This window comes from Bison bison, unplaced genomic scaffold (genome assembly GCF_000754665.1).
Source record: "Bison bison bison isolate TAMUID 2011002044 unplaced genomic scaffold, Bison_UMD1.0 scf7180017861046, whole genome shotgun sequence".
Taxonomy (NCBI): Eukaryota; Metazoa; Chordata; class Mammalia; order Artiodactyla; family Bovidae; genus Bison; species Bison bison.
In genome coordinates, this window is record NW_011491618.1 from 2,109,815 (window position 1) to 2,137,442 (window position 27,628).

Sequence of the window (27,628 nt, forward strand, 5' to 3'; positions counted from 1 at the left end):
CTCAGACAGCCATTTTGCTTTTTTGCATTTCTTTTTCTTGGGGATGGTCTTGCTCACTGTCTCCTGTACAGTGTCACGAACCTTTGTCCACAGTTCTTGAGGCACTCTATAAGATCTAATCCCTTGAATCTATTTCTCACTTCCACTGTATAATCAAGGGATGTGATTCAGGTCATACCTGAATGGTCAATTTAAGTCTGAATTTGGCAATAAGGAATTCATGATCTGAGCCACAGTTAGCTCCCAGTCTTGTTTTTGTTGACTGTATAGAGCTTCTCCATCTTTGGCTGCAAAGAATATAATCAGTCTGATTTTGGTTTGGGCCATCTGATGATGTCCATGTGTAGAGTCTTCTCTTGTATTGTTGGAGGAGACTGTACTTCCATACTGTACACTAATCAACTACAGGTGGATTAAAGATTTAAATCTAAAAGGGAAAAACAGAGTTTAGAAGATAGTATAGAGGATTTTCTCTTCTAGTTGTACCTAATTTATCATTTACTTACTTTTATTTCAGTGATACTTCATAATGAAAATTGTTGAGCATACAGGAAAATTGAAAGATCTGTACACTTAATACTTATATACCTACCATGTATATTCTAAAATTAATATTTATAGTTTTATTATATTTCAATGACTTCTTTAAAAACAACTGTATTGAAAATCAGTGCCTTTTAAAATATCTTTTTGATTCTTTTCCCCCAAAATTGCCAATTTTTTGGAAAGCAAAACCTTTGCCTTTTGGTTACTATTTCTGTCTTATTTTTCTTAAAACATTCTAAATTTTCTTATTTTATAATTTCTTTCAAGTCTCTATTATCTATAGTACTTTATAAATGTTTTTGTAATTTGCTGCTTCTGACTTTCTCACAGTGGTTTGTTTCCTTGTGTAGTTTGCAGTTTTGATTGTCATCTCATTTGATACACTGTCAGGAATATAAACATTTTAGAGAATGCATTTTTATTGTTTTTCAAGTAAAAGTTATCAAGTAGTGAATACATGAAATATCTGAGTAGTACACAACCTCATTAAATTATATATTATATTTTGAGACCCTTTCTCTCCTGACCAAGAAATTATTTCACTTTTGAACTCTTTGTGGAGATAGAACAGGAATTATCCTCATTTTATTGATCAGATTTTTTTTTTACTCAGAAATCTTATCAACTGTGAATTATACAGCTCCTAAAACCCTCTCCATTTCTTGATGTTTCACTCCTTTATTTCATGTTTGTTCTTCACTTCACATGACCTTGGAACCTTGACTTTAGTAACTTAGCCACTCCTTAATTTATAGGTCTTGAACACCACAGATTGATCTTTTTCCTTCTCTCAACACTTCAATTCCAGCTTCCTTTCTTCCCAGTCCTTTTTGTCATGCCTGCTTACCAAGAACCTATCTCCACTTAGTACAAATACTTGCATCCTTCATTTCTACATCATTGCAGTAGTGTAGTCTGGGACTGGTGCCAACTCAATGGACTCTCAGAACTGTCAAGGAATCCTTTCATGCGTTATCTTCCTCTTAGTCTGTTCAGCTGTCATTCTCAAAACATTGATCCTCAAGCTCTTACCTTCCCTCAGCTACCCTTGTCCTTCTTGCATCTTTTCTTACTCCTAGTAGGAAGCGTAGAGACAATTTAGACTATCAAATGAGAGTGCCGCCTTTTATCTATAAATCTGCCATCAAACTTTGGTCTGTCTGTTCCCATCCTTAAATGTTTTTCCCTGGTTTCATGGTTTGTCAAATGAACTTCCTACCTACATCTGAATTCTGGATCCTAATCCTCTCTGTCTTATCAAGAAGTTTACATCTTTTTTCTTGTGTTGGCAAACTCACTCATACATTTCCTATCACCAGTAAACATTCTCACACATTCTTAGGGGAAAGGAACCACTAAAACCAAAATAAACTTCACTCTATTGACTCTTAGTCACTGCAGCTACTATTTTTGAAAAAATAGTCTACACTCACTGCCTTCTATTCTTTGTGTGTGTGTGTGAAAGTTGTACATAGTTTTAAAGCCAAATAGCTCTACCACACTTTTAATGGGGGGGTGGGGGGTGGAAATGCTGTCCTATTTTGATACCCTTAGCATCAATATTGGTAAGGTATTTAGCAAATATGTAGAAGATATAAAAAGCAACTATAGACACTTGTGTTTAGCACTCTGCTCTATTTAAGAAAAAGAACGTTATCAATAACTTTATGATCCCATCCCATTCACTTCTCTTCCTGAGGTAAGCACTATTCTGAATTTCGTGTTTATCATTCAGTTATGTTTTTTCAGGTAGATTTTTTTTTGCTGCTGTTCACCCATATGTAATATATAGTTTAGTAACTCAGCATATTCACAGTGTTGTACAACCATCACCATTAATTCTAGAACATTTACTTTACTCCCAGAAGAAACCGTGTACTTGTCAGCAGTCACTCCTCCTTCTTCCCCCACCCCACCGCGTCTCCCTCCCCTGGCAGCCACTGTTTGTCACTATAGATCTGCCTATTCTGATCATTTCATGTAAATTATTAATAAATCATTCAATATGTGGCTTTTTGTATCTGACTTCTTTTACTTAGCATAATGTTTCCCAAGTTCATCCATGTAAATAGTATGTATCAAAATTTCATCCCTTTTTAGGACTGAATAATATTGCATTGTATGAGTGTACTACAGTTTGTTTATTCATCAATTAATGGCCATATGAGTTGTTTCCAATTTTTGGCTATTGTGATAATCCTGCTCTGAACATCTTGTGCAAGTTTTTGTGTGAATATATTTTTCAATTCTCTTTTGTGTATACCTAGGAATGAAATTGCTAGTTAAATGGTAAGTCAGTGTTTAACTTTTTAAGGAACCACCACTCTTTTCCACAGATGGTTGTACCACTTTGCATTCCCACCAGTGCTATATGAGAGTTACAATTTCTCCACATTCTTAACACTCGTTTTCTTTTTTATTGTAGTCATTGTAGTAGGTATGAGTAGGTATGAAGTAGCAGTATCTTCTTTTGGTTTTGGTTGAGCACCTTTTCATGTGCTTATTGACCTTTAAATGATGTTTTTTTGAGAAATGTCTATTCAGATCTTTTGCGCATTTTTAAAAAATAATACTGTATTTCTTAAAATTTAAAAAAAAATTTAATTTGTTTTATTTTTGGCTGTGCTGGGAATGAGTGGGGGCTACTCTGTAGTTGTGATGAAAGGGCTTCTCATTGTGTGGCTTCTCTTGTGGTGGAGCACCAGCTCTAGGGTGTGTGGGCTTCAGTAGTTGTGCCACACAGGCTTAGTTGCCCCATGGTATATGGAATCTGCCCAGACCAGGGATCAAATCTGTGTTGCCTGCATTGGCAGGAGGATTATTAACCATTGGACTACCAGGGAGGTCTGTCTTTTGACAGACTGTGTTTTTATTAATTTTATTAATTTTATTTGTCTGTTTTATTAATTTTCATTTTATTGTGTTATAAGAACCTTTGTCAGATGTATGATTTGCAGATATTTTCTTCCTTTTTTTTATTGTCGTTTCACTTGATAATGTCCTTTGTTGCTCATAGTTTTAAATTTTGGTGAAGTCCATTTTATCTTTGTTTCTTTGGTTGCTTGTGTTTTTGATATCATATCTAAGAACCCATTGCTTAATCCAAGACCATGAAAAGTTACACCTATGTTTCCTTCTAAGAGTTTTATAGTTTTAGCTCTTATAGCTTTGGGTCTTTGGTATATTTTAAATTAATTTTTGCATGTCAAAATTAACAGAAAGGGGTCCAAATTCAGTCTTTTGCCTGTGCCTGCACAGTTGTCCCAGCATTATTTGTTGAAAAGACTATTTTTTCCCCATTGAAGGCCTTGGCACCTCATCAGAAATCAGTTGACCATAAATGTGTGGGTTTTTCCCTCTCATTTATATTCCATTAATCTACATGCCTTTGGAGAAACACACTGTCTTTACTACTGTTGCTTTGTAGCAAGTTTTGCAGTTGAGAAGTGTGAGCCTTTCTAATTTATTCATTTTTAGGATTGTTTTGGCTGTTCTTGGTCCCTTACAGTTCTGTGTGCATTTTAGAATGAGCTTGTCAATTTCTACAAAGAAGGCAGTTGCAGTTCTTTCATTATTTGTTTATTAAATCTTTTTACTTATTCTGTTTTTGGCTGTACCTTGCAGCATGTGGCATCTTAGTTCCCTGACCATGGATTGAACCCGTGCCCCCTGCATTGGAAGTGCAAAGTCTTTTTTTCTTTTTTTTTAATTAAAAAAAAATTTATTATGTGTTTATTTATGGCTGTGCTGGGTCTTCATTGATGTGTACAGGCTTTCCCTAGTTGCAATGTGTGGGCTTCTCATTGTAGTGGCTTCTCTCGTTTCAGAGCACGGGCTCTAGGACACAGTGGCTCCAGTAGTTATGGCACTGGCTCATGGGCCCAGTTGCTCCATAGCATGTGGAATTTTCCTGGACCAGGGATTGAACCCACACCCCCTGCATTGGCAGGCGGATTCTTAACTGCTGGACCATCAGGGAAGTCCGGAAGCACAGTCTTAACGACTCGAGTGCCAGGGAAATCCCCCAGCTGGGATTCTGATAAGGATTATGTTGATTCTATAGATTGGTTTGGGGCGTTTTAAATTGAAGTATAATTGCTTTATATTCCACATGTATGCACTAAAATATGATGTTTTTCTCTTTCTGACTAACTTCACTCAGTATGACAGACTGTAGGTCCATCCACATCTCTACAAATGACTAAATTTTGTTCTTTTTTATGGCTGAGCAATATTCAGTTGTATATATGTACCACCTCTTTATCCATTCATCTATCATTGTACATTTAGGTTGTTTCCATGTCCTGGCTTTTGTAAATAGGGCTGCAGTGAACGTGTGTCACTTTGAATTTTGGTTTTCTTAGGGTATATGCCTAGTAGTGGAACTGCTGGGTCCTAAGGTAGTTCTGTTTTTAGTCTTTTAAGGAACCTCCATACTGTTCTCCACAGAGGCTATATCAATTTACATTCCCACCAACCTGTAATAGGATTCCCTTTTCTCCACTCTCCAGCATTTATTGTTTGTAGACTTTTTGATGATGGTCGTTCTGACCTGTGTGAGATGATACTTCATTGTAATTTTTATTTGTATTTGTCTAATAATTAATGATGTTGAGCATCTTTTCATGTGCCTTTTGGCCATCTGTGTCTCCCCTGGAGAGATATCTATTTAGGTTTTTGATTGACCCATTTTTTTGATTGGATTCTTTGTTCATTTTTTGATACTGAGCTCCGTGAGCTGTTTGTATATTTTGGAGATTAATCAATCCTTTGTCCGTTGTTTCGTTTGCAGATATTTTTTCCTGTTCTATGGGTTGTCTTTTTGTCTTGTTTATGATTTCCTTTGTCATGCAAAAACTTTTAAGTTTAAATAGATCCCATTTGTTTATTTTAAATTTCATTCTTTAGAAGGTGAGTCAAAAAGGTCTTGCTGTGGTTTATGTCAAATAACGTTTTGCTTGTATTTTCCTCTAAGAGTTTTATAGTGTCTGATCTTACATTTAGGTCTTTAATCCATTTTGAGTTTATTTTGTGTAGGGTGTTAAATAGTGTTCTTATTTCATTCTTTTACCTAGTGTCATCCAGTTTTCCCAGCACCACTTATTGAAGAGGCTGTCTTTTCTCCCTTGTATATTCTTGCCTCCTCTGTCATAGATTAGGTGACTGTAGGTGCTTAGGTTTATCTCTGGGCTTTCTATCTTGTATCATTGATCTATATTTCTGTTTTTATGCCAGTACCATAGTGTCTTGATTACTCTAGTTTGTAGTATAGTCTGAACTCAGGGACTCTGATTCCTCCAGCTGTTTTTCTTTCTAGAGATTGCTTTGGCTGTTTGGGGTCTTTTGTGCTTCCATACAAATTCAGTGTTTAAGTTCTATATTTCTCTTGTTAATTCAATCCTATGTATTGTGGTTTTTTGGGCTTCCCAGGTAGCTCAGCTAGTAAAGAATCTGCCTGCAATGCAGGAGACCCTGGTTTGATTCCTTGGTTGGGAAGTTCCCCTGGAGAAGGGATAGGCTACCCACTCCAGTATTCTTGGGCTTCCCTGGTGGCTAAGATGGTAAAGAATCTGCCTGCAGTGTGGGAAACCTGGGTTCAGCTCCTGGGTTGAAAAGATTCCCTGAAGGAGGGGATGGCAACCTACTCCAGTGTTCTTGCCTAGAGAATCCCCATGCACAGAGGAGCCTGGCGGGCTACAGTCCATGTGGTCGCAAAGAGTGGACATGACTGAGTGACTAGGCACACACACTCTAGTTTTTTATGATATTGTTATTTTTTTTATGTTAATCTTGTATCCTATCTTGTATCCTACAACTTTGCTAAATTCATTTAGCAGTGAAATGGCAAAAGCAGATAACTGTCTTAGAAGGGAACAGACATCTCTCTTCTGATTTTAGGGGGCTAGCTTTTAGTCTTTTAAGTGTGATGTTAGCTGACGTTTTTCATAGATGGCTTTATCAGATTGAGGAAGTTCCCTTCAATTCATAGAGAATGCATCTTTTTTCACCCTTTTTCTGTTAACTTTTGTAATCAATATTTAATTGGATTATTTAGAGGTGTTTTATCTAGTCTGTCTTCTAATTTCTTTTTTCCTCCTTGTCTTTCTTAATTGGAATATTTAATCTAGTAATAAAGTCATTTCAAGTATATTTGGATTTAAATCTGCCATCTTATTTTGTCTTCCCTGTTTTCCCACCTTCCCTTCCCCTACTTCTTTTCCTCTTTAAAGCTGCATTCTTTTGTTGGTCTCAGCAAGAAATATTGGACTGGGAGATTTGTAGCATATCGATGATGTTATTGTCATGAAAATGGATTAAATCACCCAGGGAGAAAGGGAAAATACAGTATCAGAGATGAAGATTGAACTTAGCAGCAGACTAAACACAGAAGAGGATAGAATCTATAAATTTGAAGGCAAGTCAATAGAAATTATCCAAACTGAAATTGAAAGAAAACACACACACACACCAAAAAAACCCAAACAGAACAGAATATCTAAGATCAGTGGGGTAATAGTTTAATGCAATATTTTAAAAATCCTAATAGGAAAAAGTAGAGATAATGACTGAGAAGTTTTTTCTTTTTTAGTGGGACATAAAATAAAAAGTGGGACATTTTAAAAACAAATGAAATACATGATAAAATGATCTCAGGCCCTTGGGAAGAAGAAAATTCAAACTTCTCTGAAACAACTTAGGCCTCAAAGAACTCCTATAAAGGGAATTTACCTGATGGTGCAGTGGCGCTTTCACTGCTATAGCGCAGATTCAGTCCCTGAATGGGGAACTAAAATCCTGCTAGTCGCACACATGAAAAAAAGAACTCCTAAATAAAGCTCCCCCAAATAAGAAATCATAGTCAAATCATAAATCCAACTGAGAAACTAGACACTATGGACTAGAATTAATGAAGAAAAAAAGAGACGGGTCAGACCTCTTTAAGATTTAAGATACTAAAATTGTAAGCACAGATTAAAGCATGTAAGACAAGCATATTTAGTATGTTTAAGAATAAATTGGGCTCTTTCAACCATCTTGGACTCTGGAGGCTTGCTGGAAATAGGACTTCTAAAACAACAAATATGTCTGGAAGGTTGTGGTCTGAGGCCATTTTTGCTGTCTATAAGCGAGGTCTATGGAACCAGAGGGAACCACACAACTCGCCTGAAAATGGAAGGTGTATATGCTTGAGATGAAACTGAATTCTGTCTAGGCAAGAGATGAGCTTATGTGTGCAAAGCAAAGAACAACTCACTAACTCCTGGTGGAAAACCTAACAAAACCAGTGACATGGTTCATACCAGTTCCAAAACAATCTTTCCTGCTAAGGCCATTGGATCCGGAATCTGTGTGATGCTGTTACCCTTTGAGGATTTAAACTTATTAAAAAATAAATAAAGTGGATTTGTTTAAAAAAAATTTTTTTTAAGAATTCAGATTATGAGTAAGGAAGGGCACAAGACTTAAGGGGAAGATTTAATAGCATTTTACACAAAGTTGAATTTTGAACTGTAACACATCTGAAGAATGTAGCAAAAAGTGGAGAGAGGGAGGGCAAGAAAAGGAGAAATGGAAAATACATGAAAAAAATGGAGTTATATGATAAAGAATGTAAAACGAATGTGTTTAGGTAGAGTTCCAGAATGAAAGAAAAATGGCAGAGGCAGTGTTCAAAGAAGAGATCCCAGAATTTGACGAAAGACACAACTCATATATTCGGGAAGCCTAATGAATCTCTGGAGCAAGATAAAAAAGAAGGTGTACACATAGATAAAACTGTAATATCCTGATAAAATCCTGATAAAACTGTACAATATCAAACAAAAGACAGTCTTTGAAGAACTGTTACAGTAACAAGGAAATCAGAATACAGTGTCAGTTCTGTTATTGATGCAATCTAATGGAATGTTGAATATGCTCAGAACAAACAACCATCAACCTATAATTGTATACCCAGCAAAAATATCTTTAAGAATAAAGATTAAAAATAAATTTTCAGATTAAAAAAATCCATTTGCTAGCAAAAGACTATCTAAAAGAAATTTCAAAGAAAGTACTTACGAAAGAAGGAATGTGGTTCCCATTGAAAGACTTGAGATACAATAATCTCTTGTAATCAATATGCTTTTGCAGCCACCATTGCTAGAAGATGGATTCCACTTGGCACTTCTTTGTACTGCTCACTTTTGAATCAAAGTCTCATATAAAATACATTTCACAGGAAGAGATGGTAGATCATATGTCTTCACCTTAATTTTAAGGAAAATTGGGCAAGTGAACTTTCTGACTTCTTTCTGGGAAACCAGCACTGATAAGGAAGAATATCCACAAATTGCTTTTAGCCAGACAACATGAAGTAGTCCAGGAAGCTTAGAGAAAACTAGTGAGAAGGACTGAAGAGGGGAAAAAATCATAATGTGCCACATTATTCATTTTTCAGTCTTAACTAGTCTGTTCAAACTAGTTTAGTACTGGCCTTACACAAAACACAGCAACCTTTTCTTGCTTACTAACTAAGTAGCTCAACTTGAATAGTTGTAGAGAGATGTTAGATGATAGAGATGTTTTGAAACTGTCCAAAAGATACTAAACTGAATAAAAAACTGATTGTAGAACCTTTGCAATGAGATTTATCTTTAGGTCTGTTAACTAGAAGGAGCTGCTCATGAGAGTAATGGCACCTACTAAAAGGCTAGCAAAGCAATCATGTTACCATTCCTTTCCCCTTCTCACTCTTCTGTATTACCTTATAGCAAATGAATTAAGCCACTTGCTTTGAGATGTGTCTCGATCTCTGTTTAAGTGGAACTGCTGAGTCAAACCAGACCACCTCTTTTTGCCAGTCCCCACAGTTTTGAGCCAAAACCTCATTGAGACTAATGTAAAACCAGCGTATCTTTGTTGGCTTTTCAAACTTACCAGTGCCACTTATTTGGAGAATAATCTTGTTATGTTTAAGTCCATAGCTAGCCACAAACTCAAGTAAAGTTTTCTACTATAAAGTCTAAAAACTTGAACATTAATAGTCATTCCAACTTCTTTTGGTTAGTAATTTGCCTGGCATATCTTTTTCTGTCCTTTAACTTTCAAAGTCCTCATAGGGATATCTCTTCTAATCAGCATGTAGTTAAATTTTTCTGACAGTTTTATTTTAGTGCATTTACATTTCTTGTGATTACTTGTAAGTCTGTTTCTTAGATCTTTTTACTTTCTATATTCTTAATTTTTCTGTGTTTTGTTGGCCTGTATTACCTTTATAAAACTGAAGTTTTCTTAATCTTCCCCCCTTTAGTATTCCTCAGTTCAGTTCAGTCACTCAGTCGTGTCCAACTCTTTGCGACCCCATGGACTGCAGCACGCCAGGCCTCCCTGTCCATCAGCAACTCCCAGAGTTTATTCAGACTCATGTCCATTGAGTTGGTGATGCCGTCCAACCGTCTCATCCTCTGTCTAGGTTGGTCATAACTTATTCCAAGGAGTAAGCATCTTTTAATTTCATGGCTGCAGTCACCATCTGCAGTGATTTTGGAGCCCAAGAAAATAAAGTCTGCCACTGTTTCCACTGTTTCTCCATCTATTTGCCGTGAAGTGATGGGGACTGGATGCCATGATCTTTGTTTTCTGAATGTTGAGCTTTAAGCCAACTTTTTTTACTCTCCTGTCTCTCTTCTAATAATGATCTTTGAAATTTTAATACAAATAATGCTTAATTTAACAAAGTCTAATGTTCAGTTCAGTCACTCAGTTGTGTCCAACTCTTTGTGACCCCATGGACTGCAGCACACCAGGCTTCCCTGTCCATCAGCAACTCCTGGAGCTTGCTCAAACTCATGTCCATCGAGTCAGTGATGCCATCCAACCATCTCATCCTCTGTCGTCCCCTTTTCCTCCCACTTTCAGTCTTTGCCAGCATCAGGGTCTTTTCCATTGAGGCAGTTCTTTGCATCAGGTGACCAAAGTATTGGAGTTTCAGCTTCAACATCAGTCCTTCCAAAGAACATTCAGGGCTGATTTCCTTTCGGATGGACTGGTTGGATCTGCTTGCAGTCCAAGGGACTCTCAAGAGTCTTCTCCAACACCATAACTCAAAAGCATCAATTCTTCGGCGCTCAGCTTTCTTTATAGTCCAACTCTCAAATCCATACATGACTACTGGAAAAACCATAGCTTTGACTAGATGGACCTTTGTTGGCAAAGTAACGTCTCTGCTTTTTAATATGCTGTCTAGGTTGGTCATAGCTTTTCCTCCAAGGAGCAAGCGTCTTTTAATTTCATGGCTGCAGTCAACATCTGTAGTGATTTTGAGCCCAGGAAAATGAAGTCTATCACTGTTTCCATTGTCTCCCCATCTGTTTGCCACGAAGTGATGGGACCAGATGCCATAATCTTACTTTTCTGAATTTTGAGTTTTAAGCCAACTTTTTCACTCTCCTCTTTCACTTTCATCAAGAGGCTCTTTAGTTCTTCTTCACTTTCTGCCATAAGGGTGTTGTCATCTGCATATCTGAGGTTATTGATATTTCTCCCAGAATCTTGATTCCAGCTTGTGCTTCATCCAGCCCAGCATTTCTCATGATGTATTCTACATATAAGTTAAATAAGCAGGGTGGCATTATACAGCCTTAACATACTCCTTTCCCAATTTGGGATCAGTCTGTTGTTCCATGTCCAGTTCTAACTTGCTTACTGACCTGCATTCAGATTTCTCAAGAGGCAGGTCAGGTGGTCTGGTATTCCCATCTTTCTAAGAATTTTCCACAGTTGGTTGTGATCCACACAGTCAAAGGCTTTGGCATAGTCAATAAAGCAGAAGTAGATGTTTTTCTGGAACTCCCTTGCTTTTTCGATGATCCAGCGGATGTTGGCAATTTGATCTCTGGTTCCTCTGCCTTTTCTAAATCCAACTTGAACATCTGGAAGTTCGTGGTTCACGTACTGTTGAAGCCTGGCTTGGGGAATTTTGATCATTACTTTATTAGTGTGTGCTGCTGCTGCTAAGTCACTTCAGTGGTGTGTGTGAGGTGAGTGCAATTGTGTGATAGTTTGAACATTCTTTGGCATTGCCTTTCCTTGGGATTAGGATGGAAACTGACCTTTTCCAGTCCTGTGGCCACTGCTGGTTTTCCAAATTTTTTAGCATATTGAGTGCAGCACTTCCACAGCATCATATTTGTATTTGTAACAGTCTGCTAAATCAATGTCATGACCCACTAGTGGGTCACAATCTATGATTTCAAAAATTCTGCTTTAAGAAGGTCCTTTTTAATGAATCTCTTGGTAAATTCTCTTTTTATCTAGAAATGCCTTGATCATTTCTAAAAAATTTTCTTTTGGTATACAATTGAAAATGTTTTCTCTCACACTGAAGCATACTATTTTCTATCTTTTTTTTAATTGCTTTTGAATCTGCTATTAGTATAATTATGGGTGATCCTTAATTTTTTTCTGGGTAGTTTTATGATTTCATTGTCTTTAATCCCATAACGTACAGTTTCACTAGCATGTATTAGGTGCTTATTTTTTATTTAACCTGTGTGGTTTACCTTATGCTTTGTGTACCTGTGAAATCCTGTCTTATCACTTCTGAAAAATTTTCAGCCTTTATGTCAGTTCACCTACCATGAAACTCATCCTTTTAAATTGTACAGTTCAGTGCTTTTTAGTATATTCCACAAGGTCATGCAGCTATTGCTGCAGTCTAATTCCAGAACATTTTCACCACCCCTGCTTTATCTATTTTGAGCTGTTTCTTGACTGTCTTTAAACCTATCCCCTAAAGAGTTAATGCATTTAAAAATATTTTGCAATTAGGTTTTTCAGTTGTAAAAATCTCATTTGGTTCTTTCTGCAATTTGCATAGTTTTTTGGTTTTGTTTTGTTTTTTTATAATAGTGTTTTGTTTGCTCATATCTGTAACTCCATTTTATATTTTAAACATTTTATAATTACTTTATATTCTATAATAGAATATTCCAAAATCTGAGTTCTTGGAGGCTTAAATCTGCTGCTTATTTTTTGTGACTCTTGCTTTTGATAGATTTGTTTCCTCTTATGTGTGTTCTAATCTTTGATTATAACTCCTATTTTGCTGTTCCTAATCTAGGGGAAAATTTGGGACCAAAATTGAGGATGCTTTCTGAGAACATTTTTTATCCCTTCTGCCAAGACCCAGAGATGCTGAAATTTCCAGCCACTTCCAGGCTCTTTTCCTTGTTAGTGAGGCTTCTCAGGTTTAGCTGCACCACCTTTCTCCAACCTCAAGCACCATTGTCACCCATATGTCCTAAGGCGAGCCCTTGCCTATCACAGCTCTGATTTCAGTTTCAGATCATGGCTGATTTAAATTTTGTTTTGTTCTTTTTTTTCTTCTTTGATTTCCCCTTTTGGGATTTGCTTTTCTTTCTATGGTTCCTGCAATACAGTGAAAATTGTGTTTTATGTCGTATGGTTGGTTGAGGGGCTTTTAGCCAGGGATAGGAGTAGGGGATGCCACAGTATCTAGTCCACCAGACTGCCAAAAGCGAAGGTGAAATTAAGTTCTTTCGACTTTTGTTTATTTAAAGACAGCTCTTAGTATAACCGCACACTAATTACCCTACGAGATTGCTCCTTGTGTTCTATCTGACTTTAACTGGTACCATTAAATATTATGAAAAGCCCTTTTTCTCTCTTCCAATAAGACTACTTTTTTATAACATTCGCCAAGTTCATTTTGTTTGTTTTATTTTGTGGTTCCTGTAGGATTATGTTGACAAAGAGAAGGCCATTGCCAAAGCACTGGAAGACCTTAGAGCCAACTTTTACTGTGAACTCTGTGATAAGCAGTATCAGAAACACCAGGAATTTGACAACCATATCAACTCCTATGATCATGCACACAAGCAGGTGAGGAATAGTTAATTTCTAAAAAAGAAAAAGATACGTTATTTGTTGTTATAAATTTTAAACTTTATGAGAATACTCCCCCAAACTTGTTGACTGTGGTTTCTTGTATCTGCCTGTCTTTATCTGAGGTCATCTGACTGACTTGATTTTTTTTCAGTGACAGAAGTCCTGACATAGACCTCATCCTTCTAAGATTGTAGAGTGAAGAATTGTGAGGTTCATGCATAAAATTTTTGGCTTTGAATGGTTTCTAAATTTGTATTTAGTTTGATAATTCAGCTAAGGATCATTGGGAGCTTTTTTCCAGTTCTCCCTGTTCCTGAACTTGTTAAACTTTGAACAGTTATCCCAGGCTTTGGTCATTTCATCTTCTGTTATCTAAGAATTCATGCTGTGTTGGGTATTTCCTATCAGTAAGTCATTTTGTTACTTGGTATACCTTGGAAGATAGATAAATCTTGAAAAGAGAAATAAAGTTAGATGCTATTTTAACTTTAACAAAAAAATTCTGATGCTGCATGTTGAAGAGCTTGTTGAAAAACAAATTACACCTTCTTTATGGCCTTTTTTTCTTTCTTCCGTTCATTGATTTAGAAAAGTAAATGATTCCTAACTAGTTACCAGCATAAAGAAGGTGGCATTAATTCCCTTGGGAAATTTTAGAAGAAGGAAATGAGTCCTTAAACCTGTAGGACAATTTTGAGACATTTGATCATAGGTGACTTTAGCAGAACTTGCCAGGTCTTTGGGGGCACAGTGGTTGTATTTGATAAATTTGTAAGATGTATGAGCATTGCTGAAATGCTCTTATAAGCTGGACATTTTGAACCGTTTTTCTAATCTTTGCTTCATCTTCCAGCCAACCATTTCAGTGCACGTAAAAGGCAAGCTTTGACTAAGTTTTCTTTTACTAGCATAGGAATAGTTTATAAGCTAGTTGTGGTCTTCCACTTTTTTGCAGCAATCTTTTCCATCGTTAACCACACCTAACCAGTTTAAGATTTAAGAATCTTTCATTAATAGAGTTGTATTGAAGACAACTTTTCAACTTTATATGCAACTTTAGACATTGTTTTAATATATTGTCAGCTCTGCTTGATTTAAGGAAGAGAAAACTAGAGAGCATATATATGGACAAGATATATTAGCAATTACTTTACTATTTCAAAGAATCAAGAAAGACAAATGTAACAGTGACTGTTGCATCCAATTTATTGCATCCAAATTATTGTATCCAATAATTTTTCTCAGCTTTTTGGTGTGTGTGTAAGTCAAATTTGGGAGTTTTTTGTTTTTGTTTTGTTCTCTGGAGTTAACAAAGACATTTAGCATCTAAATATATGTCTACCATTTTGGGCTCATGAGCATTTCTTTAAGAAATTTCTTTAAGAATTGTATTTGATAAATTAAAAGAGTAGTTACATGTATATGTATAACTAAATCATTTTGCTGTTTACTTAAAACTAATGCATTACAAATAAACTATACGCCAATATAAAATAAATTTTTTTGAAAAAATTAAGACTCCAGAAGAAACTTTAGACACCAAAAGAACATTAAGAAAGATTACATTTGTAGTTGATAAGTTTCTTGACTTCCCTTTCTTAGAAAAAAATGAATGAGGAAGTATGATTCAAACTTGAATCATGTGTTGACTTGCTTTATAACGGGAAAAAATTCTGTCAGAGCAAAACAGTTTGGCAAATTAAATCTGAGATAACTACAAAACTAATAAAATTCACATTGACAACAATTAAAGTGATGATGATTTTTAGTGATGTGCTCTCAGTTTGAGAATAGTAAAATTATTATAGCTCTGGTTCATTTGAGTTTCACATATTTATTCTCTTGTGCACCTTGTGTGGACTCAGTTCTCTCACCACTTTTCTCTTCTTTTGTGATTCTTCACCTGGGGAGATTTTGTCTCCCAAGGGACACTTGGCAATGTCTGGAGACATCTTTGATTATCACAACAAGAGAGATGGTGTTAATGGCACCTAGTGAGTAGAGACTAAGGATGCTGCTAAACATCCTACAGTTCACAGAAAAGCTTGCAACAAAGAATCTGGCCCAGAATATTGATCAGTAGTGCTGAGGTTGAGAAACTCTGTTCTCTTAGAACTACTGAAAAACTTTCAAGTACCCATGATACTGTGTGGCCTTTGTTTGATACAGACCAGTTTCTGTCATTATAAGCCCCTAGTTATGTTGTAAACATTTATACTGTTTTCATCTCAGTGATCTCAGATATATTCATGCATTACTCTGTTTTAGAGATTCATCAAAATGAAAGTAAAAAATTAAGGATTTCTTATATTGAATTACCTTATCCATTAATATAGAATATATCTGTGATTCCTGGTCTGGCAAAAAAAATCTAGCTGGTATGATTAATGAATGTATGTAAGTTGATTTCTTCATCTTAATCAAAAACCCATCTTAGGTATAAAACAAAGAACAGATGCAGTCTAAGTTTGTTATTATAGTTCTTTTTCCTGCCTTTAGGATTTCTAAGGAGACTTTAATTGACCTTGGTACAAAACAGCCACAAAGCAGCTAAATAACTCCTAAGAGGAGGAGATAGGTCCTATTTTTCATTCCTCTTTGATGGACATGAACTTACCATACAAATGGACCTACCATTTTCCAAATTTATGCTCTAAAATCATAGACACCCTGTCTTGTCTTCCAGGCAGGCACACAGGATTATTATGAATCTGAGATAATAGGTAAGTACTTTCAACCCTATATTAGTAATCCCTAGTTTGCATCTTCTGTCAAAGTTACACCATTAAAACTTTCCAGAGAAATAATCTATATGTTAGTGGTAAACTTCCTAGTATAGGTAGGATCCTGAACACGCACTTATCTTTATTAAGCACAAATAATCGCTAGTGGTTAAGAACCTGCCTGCCAGTGCAGGAGACATAAGAGACACGGGTTTGATCCTTGGGTTGGGAAGATCCTCTGGAGAAGAATGGCTGTCCACTCCAGTATTCTTGCCTGGAGAATCCCATGAGCAGAGGAGCCTTGTGGGCTATAGTCCATAGGGTCGTGAAGAGTTAGAGACGACTGAAGCAATTTTGCGAGCACACACACACAATGTCTCAAAAAGGATCTATTTGGTCACCTTCATTTGTGGTGATTTTTGTAATCCTCCCCACCTCCTTGGTGCTATGTACATCTCACTATTCACTAGTTTTTCTCAGTTTTCTAAGATATCTTGTGAAGAGAGTCATTAATATGCAAGTATTAAGACCCAGCTTGATTTTCAGAAATGAAAATCCTAATTAGACATTTTGGCTGTTTTTAGCAGTTTAACACTCTTTAATAGTGATAATTTTGTACATTTTGAGATCTCCAAGGGTAAGCCTTCCTTTTCTTAAGAGGTAATCCAATCTGTGATGCATTTTTATATAAGTTTCATATGCCTGAGTGTTCAATAAACGTTAGTATTCATCTTCTACCTTTGTTGGCTTAGTTACAAAAGTTAAAGTTGACTGTGAAGCAAAACATTTTTCCATCTCTACCTCTGTGCCTTTTTATTTTACATAGCTTTTAAAAACACATATCTGCTAATGGATATACAGTAGAAACCATTTTCTTTAGCCTTGCAAGATTTAAATTCCAAACTCCAAAGAATAATCTCTTTCCCATAGGTAAATTTGTAGCAGCACAGTGGTCGGTGCATTATTTTAACACTGATGTGTTTTAGTTTTGCTTTCTTAGTGCCTTGTTACTCATTCAGGATTCTTCCAGTCTTACTCTTTTATTTGTGCCACTAAGGGGCCCTCCTCACTAGCTTCCAGTACATAAACTAGAGATCACAAATTCCCCCAGATGCATGCACAGTTGACCCTTGAACAACATGGGGTTAGGGGTGCCAACCCTCCATTCAGTCGAGAATCTGAGTATGATTTGTTGTTGGCCCTTCATATCTGAGATTTCTCTCCCTCTCGATGGTTCCATATCTGTGGATTCAACCAACCCCAGATCTGTAGTACTGTAATGTTTATTATTGTACTGTAGTATTTACTATTGAAGAAAATCCTGTCATATAGTACTGTAGTATTTACTATTGAAAAAAATCCACATATCAGTGGATCTACACAATTCAAACCCATGTTATTCAAGGATCAACTGTGTTTGTCTGGTATTTGTGGTGGTAGTTTTTTCTCCTTTAATTTCAGTTGATTCCCAACATTTTTAAATGAGATGTTACATAATTCAGGTTTTGATTTATCTTGAAAAATTGAAGCTTCTGAGAACATTGGGCCTACATAATCAACATAACAGTTGGCTAAAGCTGAAAGCTTACCTTCTCTTTAGAAATGCATGTGCTCCTTCTCCAATTATATATATATGATTTCCACTTCATCTTCTCTCTTACACCAACCTGTGTTACCTGCCAAATCCCGCTATAAACATTTTTAAGTTTGTGACTCAGGACTATACCTTTCCCTCACCTCCAACAAGCTTCCACAGGTTGTAGTTGATGCTAGGAAAGTAGCACATTGAAAAGACGCCTGCTTGTTCCTGCTTAGTTAGTGTTTGTATAACTTCCTTGCAGTTTCAAAACCATGTGGTAGTACGATCCAGTTATCAAAATCTGGTACTGTAAAGCAACCTTGAGAAATTGCTTGAACTTGTTCATAGAATCAATATCTCCATCAGAGTAAAGAATGCTTTCAGCCTGCCTCTTCTTCCTGCTAAAATAGCTTCAGTATGAAAACCCCTGTACTGTTCTACTTTTTTTAAAAAAAAGAAATACCAAGGTCTGTTTTAGCTGTAAAAATAATGGTTTCCTGGACTTTGTAAATGACTGAACTAAATTAAATTACTAAACCATTTAAGCCTGTAACAGGTATTAGTGACTTCTCTATTCTGAACTATACAGAGTAGAATCTCTAACTACTACATGATTTAAATTAACTTTGTCTAAACTGTTGACTTTCTGACAGCATTGCTTGCTCTTAGTTAACTATAGCACCTGGTAATGTGTACCAAAAAACAGAAATGTTCAGAGTTTTCCTCGCCTCTCAAAAATAAAATAGGTTCTGAATTGAAGTATTTTGAGAAATTGTTTGGTGATGGAAGGAATGATCATTTTTGGACTTCACATGGGCTTCATTCAAGTTTGGTGTACTCTCCACTTGAAATTTCACTACTTGTCCAGTTTTTGCCAAGATACATTCAATCCTCTATGCTTGGCACTTCCTACATCAGGACAGTAAGCATACCAAAGCCAGTTGAACCTCTGGCAAGACCACTGCAGATTTGAAATGTAACTATATTCCTTTTTCAGTGCAACTTACGATGTTCAGTGCAGGGGTCACAGTGGATGGGACACAGAAAAGTATCAATAAAAACAAAACTAAAAAGGCAAGGTGAGAAAAGATAATTCTCGGACTAAAGTAAAATGAAAAAGATCATTCTAAGTGAAACCACTAAGATTAGCTACCATGAAGATATTTCATAGCTGCTGTATATTTGAAGTGTTGATAGAAAATTATAAATTAGAAAAATAATAAATTGATTATTGTAAAAATGTGAAAAAGGTTAAGAAAATCATAAAGTATTTATGAATGCCAAAGCTTTATAAATACTGACTTAAAGAGCATAGTTCACTTCTGAAGAGATTTTTCTCTGAGAAGCAAAAGCAAATGTGATGAGAGAGGAATGTATCTCAGAACTTAAGCATATTGTAGTTGTAATTTAATAACCTACAGCAGAGAGGTGAAAATTTTAGGTTCGGTTGTGTTTTGTATTGCTGTGGATGCCATTTTCTTTGGGACTGTTTTAGTTAATAAAAGAATGACTTCATTTGGCCAGTCTCCCAAAAATTGAGCATGATTTGAGCCTTTTCACCTGTTAAATCTTACCCACCACCTCTGCTTTTGTTGAAAATAGACTCCTTACACCCTGCTATCACAGCATAGTTAATCTTGGAAAACTCTGTGTCTGTTCAGGGAAACTGTCTGCTTTTGTGATCAGGGGTAACCCTAAGCAGACCTTTTCGGAGCTAAGGTTGCTGGTAAACCCTATACTTTAATACTGTTAGTATGTATTTCTAACTCTGTTCTTCCTTTTGGCACTCAGTTCCAAAGTGAATAAAAGTGATTCTGCCTTATTTACATTCTGTAGCTTTCAACTGGTTTTCTGCTCGTGTACACATACATTCTTCACAGTGGTGCACCATGGGAGATTCTGGCATATGAGGCTATATGTTCTGTTGTAATCTCAAAAGTTAAAGCAACTTCAGGAATGATAAGTTTATGAACAATATTACTGAAAAGAGAATTCTGAACTAGGATGTTGCTGTTTCATTTGCTTTGGGCCTAAGCAGCTCTTCTGAATTATGCTCCTTCAAATTTTACATAGAGGGCAAATCTTTGTTTTCAGATATGATCTCAAGGATTACATAGATATTCTTAAAACTTGTTATCTGCAAAACCACAATGGTATACCATTTCACACCTACTTAGGTTGCCAAAATGAAATAAATTCAGTAAGCGCTAGAGAAGATATGGAGAAATCAGAACTTTTCTACACTGCTAGAGGGGTGATAAAATGGTGCAGCCCCTGTGGAAAACACTTGATAGTTCCTCAGAATGTTAAATATAAAGCTACCATATGACCGATATATACTCAAGAGAAATAAAAATAGGTCCACATGAAAACTTGTACAGGTTTGTTTACAGCAACACTATTCATCATGACCCAAAAGTGGAAACAACTGAAATATCCATTAAGTGATGGATATACAAGATGTGGCAGTCATACAATGAAATGTTATTCAGCAATAAAATAGAATGACTTACTGATAAATACAGCATGCATGAATCTTGAAAATATTATGCTAAGTGGAAGAAGCCAGTCACAAAAAAACCTTATATTGTATGATTTTGTTTATATGAAAAGCTTAGAATAAGCAAATCTATGGAGAATACAGTTCAGGTTTCCACACATTGGGTAGCAAGGGACAGTGAGGAATGAATGCTAATGGTTGGGTTTTCCTTTGGGGATAATGGAAATATTCTAAAATTAGTGCTGCTGGTGGTACAACTCTGAAAATATACTAATAAACCCACTAAATTTTACACTTTAAATGGATTAATTTTATGATATATGAAATACATATTAATAGAATTATTTTTAAAAACTTCATTATCAAAGTTAACTTTTAGTAGTGATGATGGTGACTTCATGTACATAGATATGTGTGTGTATGTTTAGGTATGGATGTGTGGAAAATACCTTAAAGCAGTATATGCATGATGCTATTCATACCATACTTTTAAGGCTTTTGCTGAATTTCAGAACATAAATATAATGCAGTGATTTTATGACAGATTAATTTGACATTCACCAAATGATATTAAGTTATTGTGTTTCAGAGTAATTGTGCACAAATAAAGTATTGCCATAAATGACTAATTAGAATTACAGTTACTTAGCCCCCAAAAATGTATACTTGTCTATTTCCCCTCTGACTTTTTTCAGTATCTGTAATCAGCATTAGTTTTAGTTTTCTGTTACAAAACATTTGGGTTTCTATGTTACTGAATAAAACTCATTTTCATCACTTACTGATATGCACGTGCTAAAAGAATTTACACCTAATGCCCAGTAACTTGGATTTCCTTAATCTTTCAACTCGAATCTTTTTTCCCTGAGTGGTTTACTGCTGAGGCTCTCTGTGTTCTCTGCTAGTCTTTTCCCTCCCTCACTGCACAGTGATTTCCTGGACTGGCTCATCCAGAGGCATCACACACACTGAATCTTGAATTGGCCAAGTAACTGCAGCATGACTGCTCCGGTTTGGGAGAGGAGAGACATTCCTCATTAATGTTCTGTCATTGGAGAGAGGCTGGGAACAGTGGGGAGAAGAGCCATGGATTTAGGGGTATGTGGGATCGTTGACATAATGGAAAGGGAGTAGTTGAAGCTCAAAAAAGGCTGGATTATGTTTGGGCAGAAAAACAGATTGAGTTATAAACAACCACTGCTTCTTTGCTCACTATTTTCCATCTCCGTTCATGAAGTCTCCTGTACCATAGATAAGGTGTGTGTGTTGGAGGGTTAGTTATGAAGGAAGACTAAGAGCAGTCTGTCTCCTTGGAGAGAGGGATTGCTGTCTGGTGAGAGAAAGAAATCACAGATAATCTTCTGACCCCAAAGAGATAGAATTCAGTTTCTCTTTAGAATTGCATGTGTATTGGAACATAGGATGTTTAGTGGCAATAGAAAATACTCTCTGCCTATTTTCTAATACCTGAAATTCTCTTCACATGGAAATAACGGTTTTATTATTTAAAGTGCAATAATAGATTTTAAATACTTGAGAAAGATAATAGATTTATTCCTAGTGAAGTATACTCAATCAAATATAAGCTTCTAGCATCAAATTTTGTTGTGGTTCAAGAGAGAAGTGTAGCATCAAAAGATATTAAAAGTATTTTATTAGATTGAGGTCGTTACTATCTTTTGTTGGTAGGGAAAACAGTGTGCAGAAGTCTGTGGCTCATTCATTCCTGGCTTGCATACATCACCACTCCTTAACTGTTGACACTCCACATTATTAATAACGTGGGCAAGCTTATCACCTGCACCAAAAACCTGGTAAGATATACCAGATTCTCAGTTCCTTGGTTTAATTGTTCAGAGTTGAAAGGTAGAGCAGGATTTTGTGTCTGGAGCAGATATTTTTCTGCCAGTACACTGCGGTTTAGCCGGTTTTAAGAACTGGAAATGTCATTTACATTTGAAGTGGTCTTTAGCCCAACTGTGGATGGATATTTTAAGTGCTGGGTTATTTGTTAAGTTCGTCCCTCTACTGGTCTTTTGGGAAATTTAATGGAAATGCCAGCTACCATGTGATTGAAATCAATGAGAAATTATGTTTCCTGCCACCACAAGTGTGTATACTTTTTTGGACATTTGTTGTTGATTTTTTAGAAAAACAGGATCTTCAAACCCTTTCATTATGAATGGGGTTTGGTCTCCTTTCCTTTGAATCAGATATTTTCCAGCTAAAATTGTGTTATATGGCTTAAATTTATATTAATAAGCATTAATAGTTGAATAAATACGTAAATTTATTAGCAATTTTCTTCAGAAATTATACTTTATAATTTTCAGAGATAATATATAGGACATAGTAGCTTTGGAGTCACCTAAATGATTAATTAGATCCATTCACATTAGACAGCGTGCTGGTTTGAAGGTTTTAACTTGACTTTGTGTGTACAGTATGGAATTTGCTCAGCCTTTGAAAATAGTTTTGGATTGATGACACATCTGTACTTTTTGGTTTCCTTACTGGAACTCTGTCTTCTTTGACAGACAGATATGTTGCTCTTTTATTCTTGTTTAGAAAAGGTTATCTAAAGTTTAGTTCCCCTCAGAATTCAAGTGGAAAGTAAAAGTACAGGTCACAGGGAGAATTTCATGTGGGTATTCAGTGACAAATGAGCTAAGCTTGGTAGCCTTTTGAAATAGGCAACTTCGGAAAACTGACTCTGAATTAGGGTCTTATACCTTTATAAAAAATTACTTTTTAGATTGGAAATTGAGAAGTTTCTGGTCAGTACTTTTTTTGCCATTGGTCCAATTCTGTTCAGAAGTTAAGGGGCTTAAAATTCTGACCTTTTGGTTCTCTAAAGAATGAGATTTATGAGAATTCCCTGGCAATGCGGTGGTTAGGACTCAGCACTTTCACTGCCAGTGCCTGGATTCAACCCTGACTGGGGAACTTAACCTACATGCCAAGCAGTGTGTCCAGACAAAAAAAAGAGTAAGACTTCCTTACTATATAATAGTAATACCTAGGAAAACTATGTTATTTAACTTGACTATGTCTCTAGCCGGAGAAGGCAATGGCACCCCACTCCAGTACTCTTGCCTGGAAAATCCCATGGATGGAGGAGCCTGGTGGGCTGCAGTCCATGGGGTCACTGAGGGTCAGACACGACTGAGCGACTTCACTTTCACTTTGCACTTTCATGCATTGGAGAAGGAAATGGCAACCCACTCCAGTGTTCTTGCCTGGAGAATCCCAGGGACGGGGGAGCCTGGTGGGCTGCCGTCTATGGGGTCGCACAGAGTCGGACACGGCTGAAGTGACTTAGCATATGTCGCTAGTAAATATAGGAAAATATTTCTTACCAAACTTTCCTACGGATGATAACAAAAAGAAATTGTTGAAAATCAAGGATCCAGTGTTTTAAGCCATATTATTCACCAGCCACTTACCAGATGCAGTCTGTGGGTTTAGTGCTGCTCCTTAACAATGCAGGGTTGATTATAAAGATAAGCCAAAGTTCCTGCCCCAAATACAGGGGAAGGGGCAGAATTGAACCATTTAGACATAAAAAATGCTTTACATGTATTTATTTTGACACTTAATCTTGTTAATCTATTGCTATATAGCCCTGTTTTTCTAATGAGGGATTTTGAGTTCAGAGAGGTGAAACTGAAATTTTATACATACTGCCCTTCTGAAAGACAGGAATAAGTAGTCAGACAAAATGATGGTTGCTAGGTGAGCACTGTAACAAAGTGCTAGTAAGACAGCTCAGAAAGAAAAAGAATCCCATCTTATGTAGAGATCAATAGAAACTTTGTGAGGGGAATTCAGTTTGACCTTGAATAGAAAGAAGAGACTTGGGTTTAGGAATCCATTTTTACCATTGGAACACCCTTATCTAAGAGAGACCTCAAATAGATATTTTGGGTTTGGGAAAGTTGCCAAGTCTTGTCTTTAAGATTTGAGTTAAATTCTAGGGTTCCAAATTCTCTTTTTAAAACCCCAGACTTGACCATAGAGTTTATAGAGGTGATATAGGAGTGTTGCCTATATCTTGTATAGGATTGGAATTTGCACTTGTTTTATTGATATCATCCTATTTTCTTCCTTCCCTACTTCTAATTATTGTGGTGGGTGGGAATTTGAGATGGGAGGTCTTCAGGATGATGTGGAAATAGTCTGTCTCTTCAACTTCAAGTTTGTTCCAAGTGGCTGCTGAATGACTGGAAATCATTGACTTGGCCTGGAGACTCAAGACTTTGATAAAATGCTCATTCTTTTAGACAGGGTCCTTTAGTTTGGGAAATAACTCCTAAAAGTGTAAGACGGAAAGGAATGACTGGGTGTGGGGAGATTTTTCCAGGCCTATGAGGTGGCTGGAGAAAAAACAGTAGAAATGAGAAGAAATATGACATTTTATTTATCTTGGCCAGAGAGCCTGTTAAGTGTTTGGGTCAGGAAAAAAACTAGGTTTGTGGCCTAAAATAATCATTCAGTAGACCTGATAGACTCTCCATGCCCCATTCTCCTTGGAAGGAGGAATTTGGAATTCATGTTTATTTAAAATAGTTGCTCCTTCATCTTGAAGTGTTTTTTATAAAAAGCTTAATTCTGAGTAGCCAGCCTCAGTAAAACAATTTTGCCAGCTGTCGGTTACTTGAACATCCCCCAAATAAAGGTAAATAAGACTAACTACTCATAGACCACAGTGGTGTCTCCTGAAGTTCTGTAACCATTTTTCCTAAAGGAATGGAGACAGTTCCATTTATCTAGAAGGGATTATTACTGTGTCAGTCTGTGTATGTACACATACATGTTTTGTGCAGGTGCTTCCCTCTCCTCAAACGTTTTAGAGTTGATGGCTTTGTCCCTGATTGTTCAGTATAATAGTTTGCAGTCACTAAGAGAGCTTGTGTAGTAATGCTTGCTTTATTTTTTTTCTCTTCCACTCTTGTTTTATTTTTTACTTTTTTTTTTCTTTGTGATGTGACATTTTCAGCTGATGTATTGAAAGCAAATCCTTCTAATTTGGAAGCCCAGATCACAAGAGTGAGTTTTTCTACTAGTGTCTTTAGCTGTATATCTTTTTCTGTGTGTGTCTTTCCACCCTTTCCCTCTCCCAATTCAAAAATACTCAAAACACATTTCATAAATATTAGATAAAATTCCTCTGTCTGTTCAGCATCATGCCGTTCCACAAAGCAATGTCCACTTTATATTGGGTCAAATTCCTTTTCTCAGTGCTGTTGTAAAAAGCATAGGTTAATGTATGTGTTTTGTTTTGGTTTGTTTGCTTTTATATTCTCTAGTATGTTGAAACTGATTTTAATTCTGTCTTCATTGCAGATAGATATGTCTGGATTCTTGTCATCAGTGTGTCATAACACTGTTGTTATTTTTTGGTTGTTGTTTTTGTTTTAAGGATAATTATGTATAGTATCTTCTGAGAATAAAAGACCCATTCTTTCATCAGGATTTTAAGTAATAAATTCTTTGGCTTATCTATTCTCCCATCTCATTCCCTGGTTGTTCCTCTTGGGGCCATGAAGGAATGAAAAGCCACACCTATTACTTTCTAATTTCAGCAGACTGACCAGATGAAAGTGGTCAGACTGGTGAGCTCTGAACATGCAAGCATTGGAAGACGGTTTGATTAATTCACAGGAAAACTGTTCATGATGAAAAGAATAGCACCTTTTAATGGGGAAAGCAAAGTAGGCTTTCTGTTTGTTAGTCTGATTCAGATAACCTTCCCATGTAAGCTGTACATTGCTTTTTAAGATCTTACACCTGGGTAATTTTCTGTACTGGCTTAACCCCTTTCTGTTCTCTTTGGCTTGTGTTATTACAGTTTAACTCATATTCTATTTGTCTAGTTTTGCATCCTGAAAGAGCAGGTGATTAAATAGTCCCTTTTCTTTTCTCCTAGTGTTCTAAAATTTGTTTGTTGCTTCTGAAATTATTTAATTTTGGCCAATAAAGCAAATGGTATGCTGTCCTAATTAGGAATGCAGATACTCCAGGTGCTTTACCCAGAGTAATCAGCCATTGTGTTTTCAATTACCATAAGAGTACAACAATGTATATTCTACACTATGCTAAAACCATTGATTATGGATAAAAATTCTGAAGGCCTTGCTTTCAGGATCCCCAAGTTATTCTAAATCACCCACTCCCTGTTCCTTTCTTTTGTTACCTCAGAGATTGAAAGATCTCAAGCAGAGAGAGTTTGCTCGAAATGTCTCCTCAAGATCCCGCAAGGATGAGAAGAAACAGGAGAAAGCCCTACGGCGGCTCCATGAGTTGGCAGAGCAAAGAAAACAAGCTGAATGGTGAGGACACTGTCTCTCTGAGGGCTTACAAATAATTAATAATTTTTAAGATTTAAGAATTTAATAATCCTTTTCTTAAAAAATTAAGGTATAATTGACATATAATCCTTAAATTTTAAATAGATCTTCTTTCAAGCTAAAAGAATATGTATACTTGGAGTATAATATACTGATTAAGAATATGCACTCCTGGAACTTCCCTGATGGTCCAGTGGTTAAGGGACCATCTGCCTTGCAGTGTAGGGGATGTGGGTTCGATCCCTGATAGAGGGAACTAAAATCCCACATGGATCAGAGCAGTTGAGCCTACATGCTGCAACTAAGACCCAACACAGCCAAATGAAAAAAAAGAAGAAGAATATATGCTCCTGAGGCCATAAACCTATGATCTGTGTGACCTTAATTATCTAAGCTCTATGCCTCAGTTTCCTTATCTGTAAGATGGAAATGATAATAACTTAATTCTTACAGTTCTTGTGAGAAGTCATTAAGTTGTTATATCAAAGTGCTTACAAAAGAATTCTAGCACATAGAAGATCCTCAGTAAATCAGTAAATTATGCAAATATTATTCCCATTCTCCATCTTTCCTTGCCTCTCTGCTTGAGGGATCTCAGTGCCCAACCAGGGATTGAACCCCGAGCCATGGCAGTGAAATCGCCAAGTCCTAACCACACCAGGGAATTCCCCTCCCATATTATTCTTATGTAGAAAAGCACATACCTTACAGTATTCTACTGGAGCAGATTTCAGTGTTTTAACTGTGTAGAGTTCAGTCAGTTCAGGTCAGTTCAGTCGCTGAGTCGTGTCCGACTCCTTGCAACCCCGTGAATCACGCAGCACACCAGGCCTCCCTGTCCATCACCAGCTCCCGGAGTTCACTCAAACTTAGGTCCATCGAGTTGGTGATGCCATCCAGCCATCTCATCCTCTGTCGTCCCCTTTTCCTCCTGCCCCCAATCCCTCCCAGCATCAGAGTCTTTTCCAATGAGTCAACTCTTCGCATGAGGTGGCCAAAGCACTGGAGTTTCAGCTTTAGCATCATTCCTTCCAAAGAA

General features: G+C 36.5%; 1 protein-coding gene across 7 annotated transcripts in view; it reads left to right on the plus strand.

The window, feature by feature from the left end:
- Positions 1-27,628, plus strand: part of GPATCH8 (G patch domain containing 8) — a 95,072-nt gene that overhangs the window by 57,808 nt on the left and 9,636 nt on the right. For 6 of the 7 annotated variants that reach the window (XM_010832438.1, XM_010832440.1, XM_010832441.1 and 3 more), the window contains 2 exons: positions 13,288-13,431; positions 26,441-26,571. In XM_010832438.1, coding sequence (XP_010830740.1) covers positions 13,288-13,431; positions 26,441-26,571 — 275 coding nt within the window. Of the gene's footprint in view, positions 1-13,287; positions 13,432-23,544; positions 25,289-26,440; positions 26,572-27,628 lie in introns of those variants that run through there. The other variant, XM_010832445.1, reaches the window with a different exon arrangement.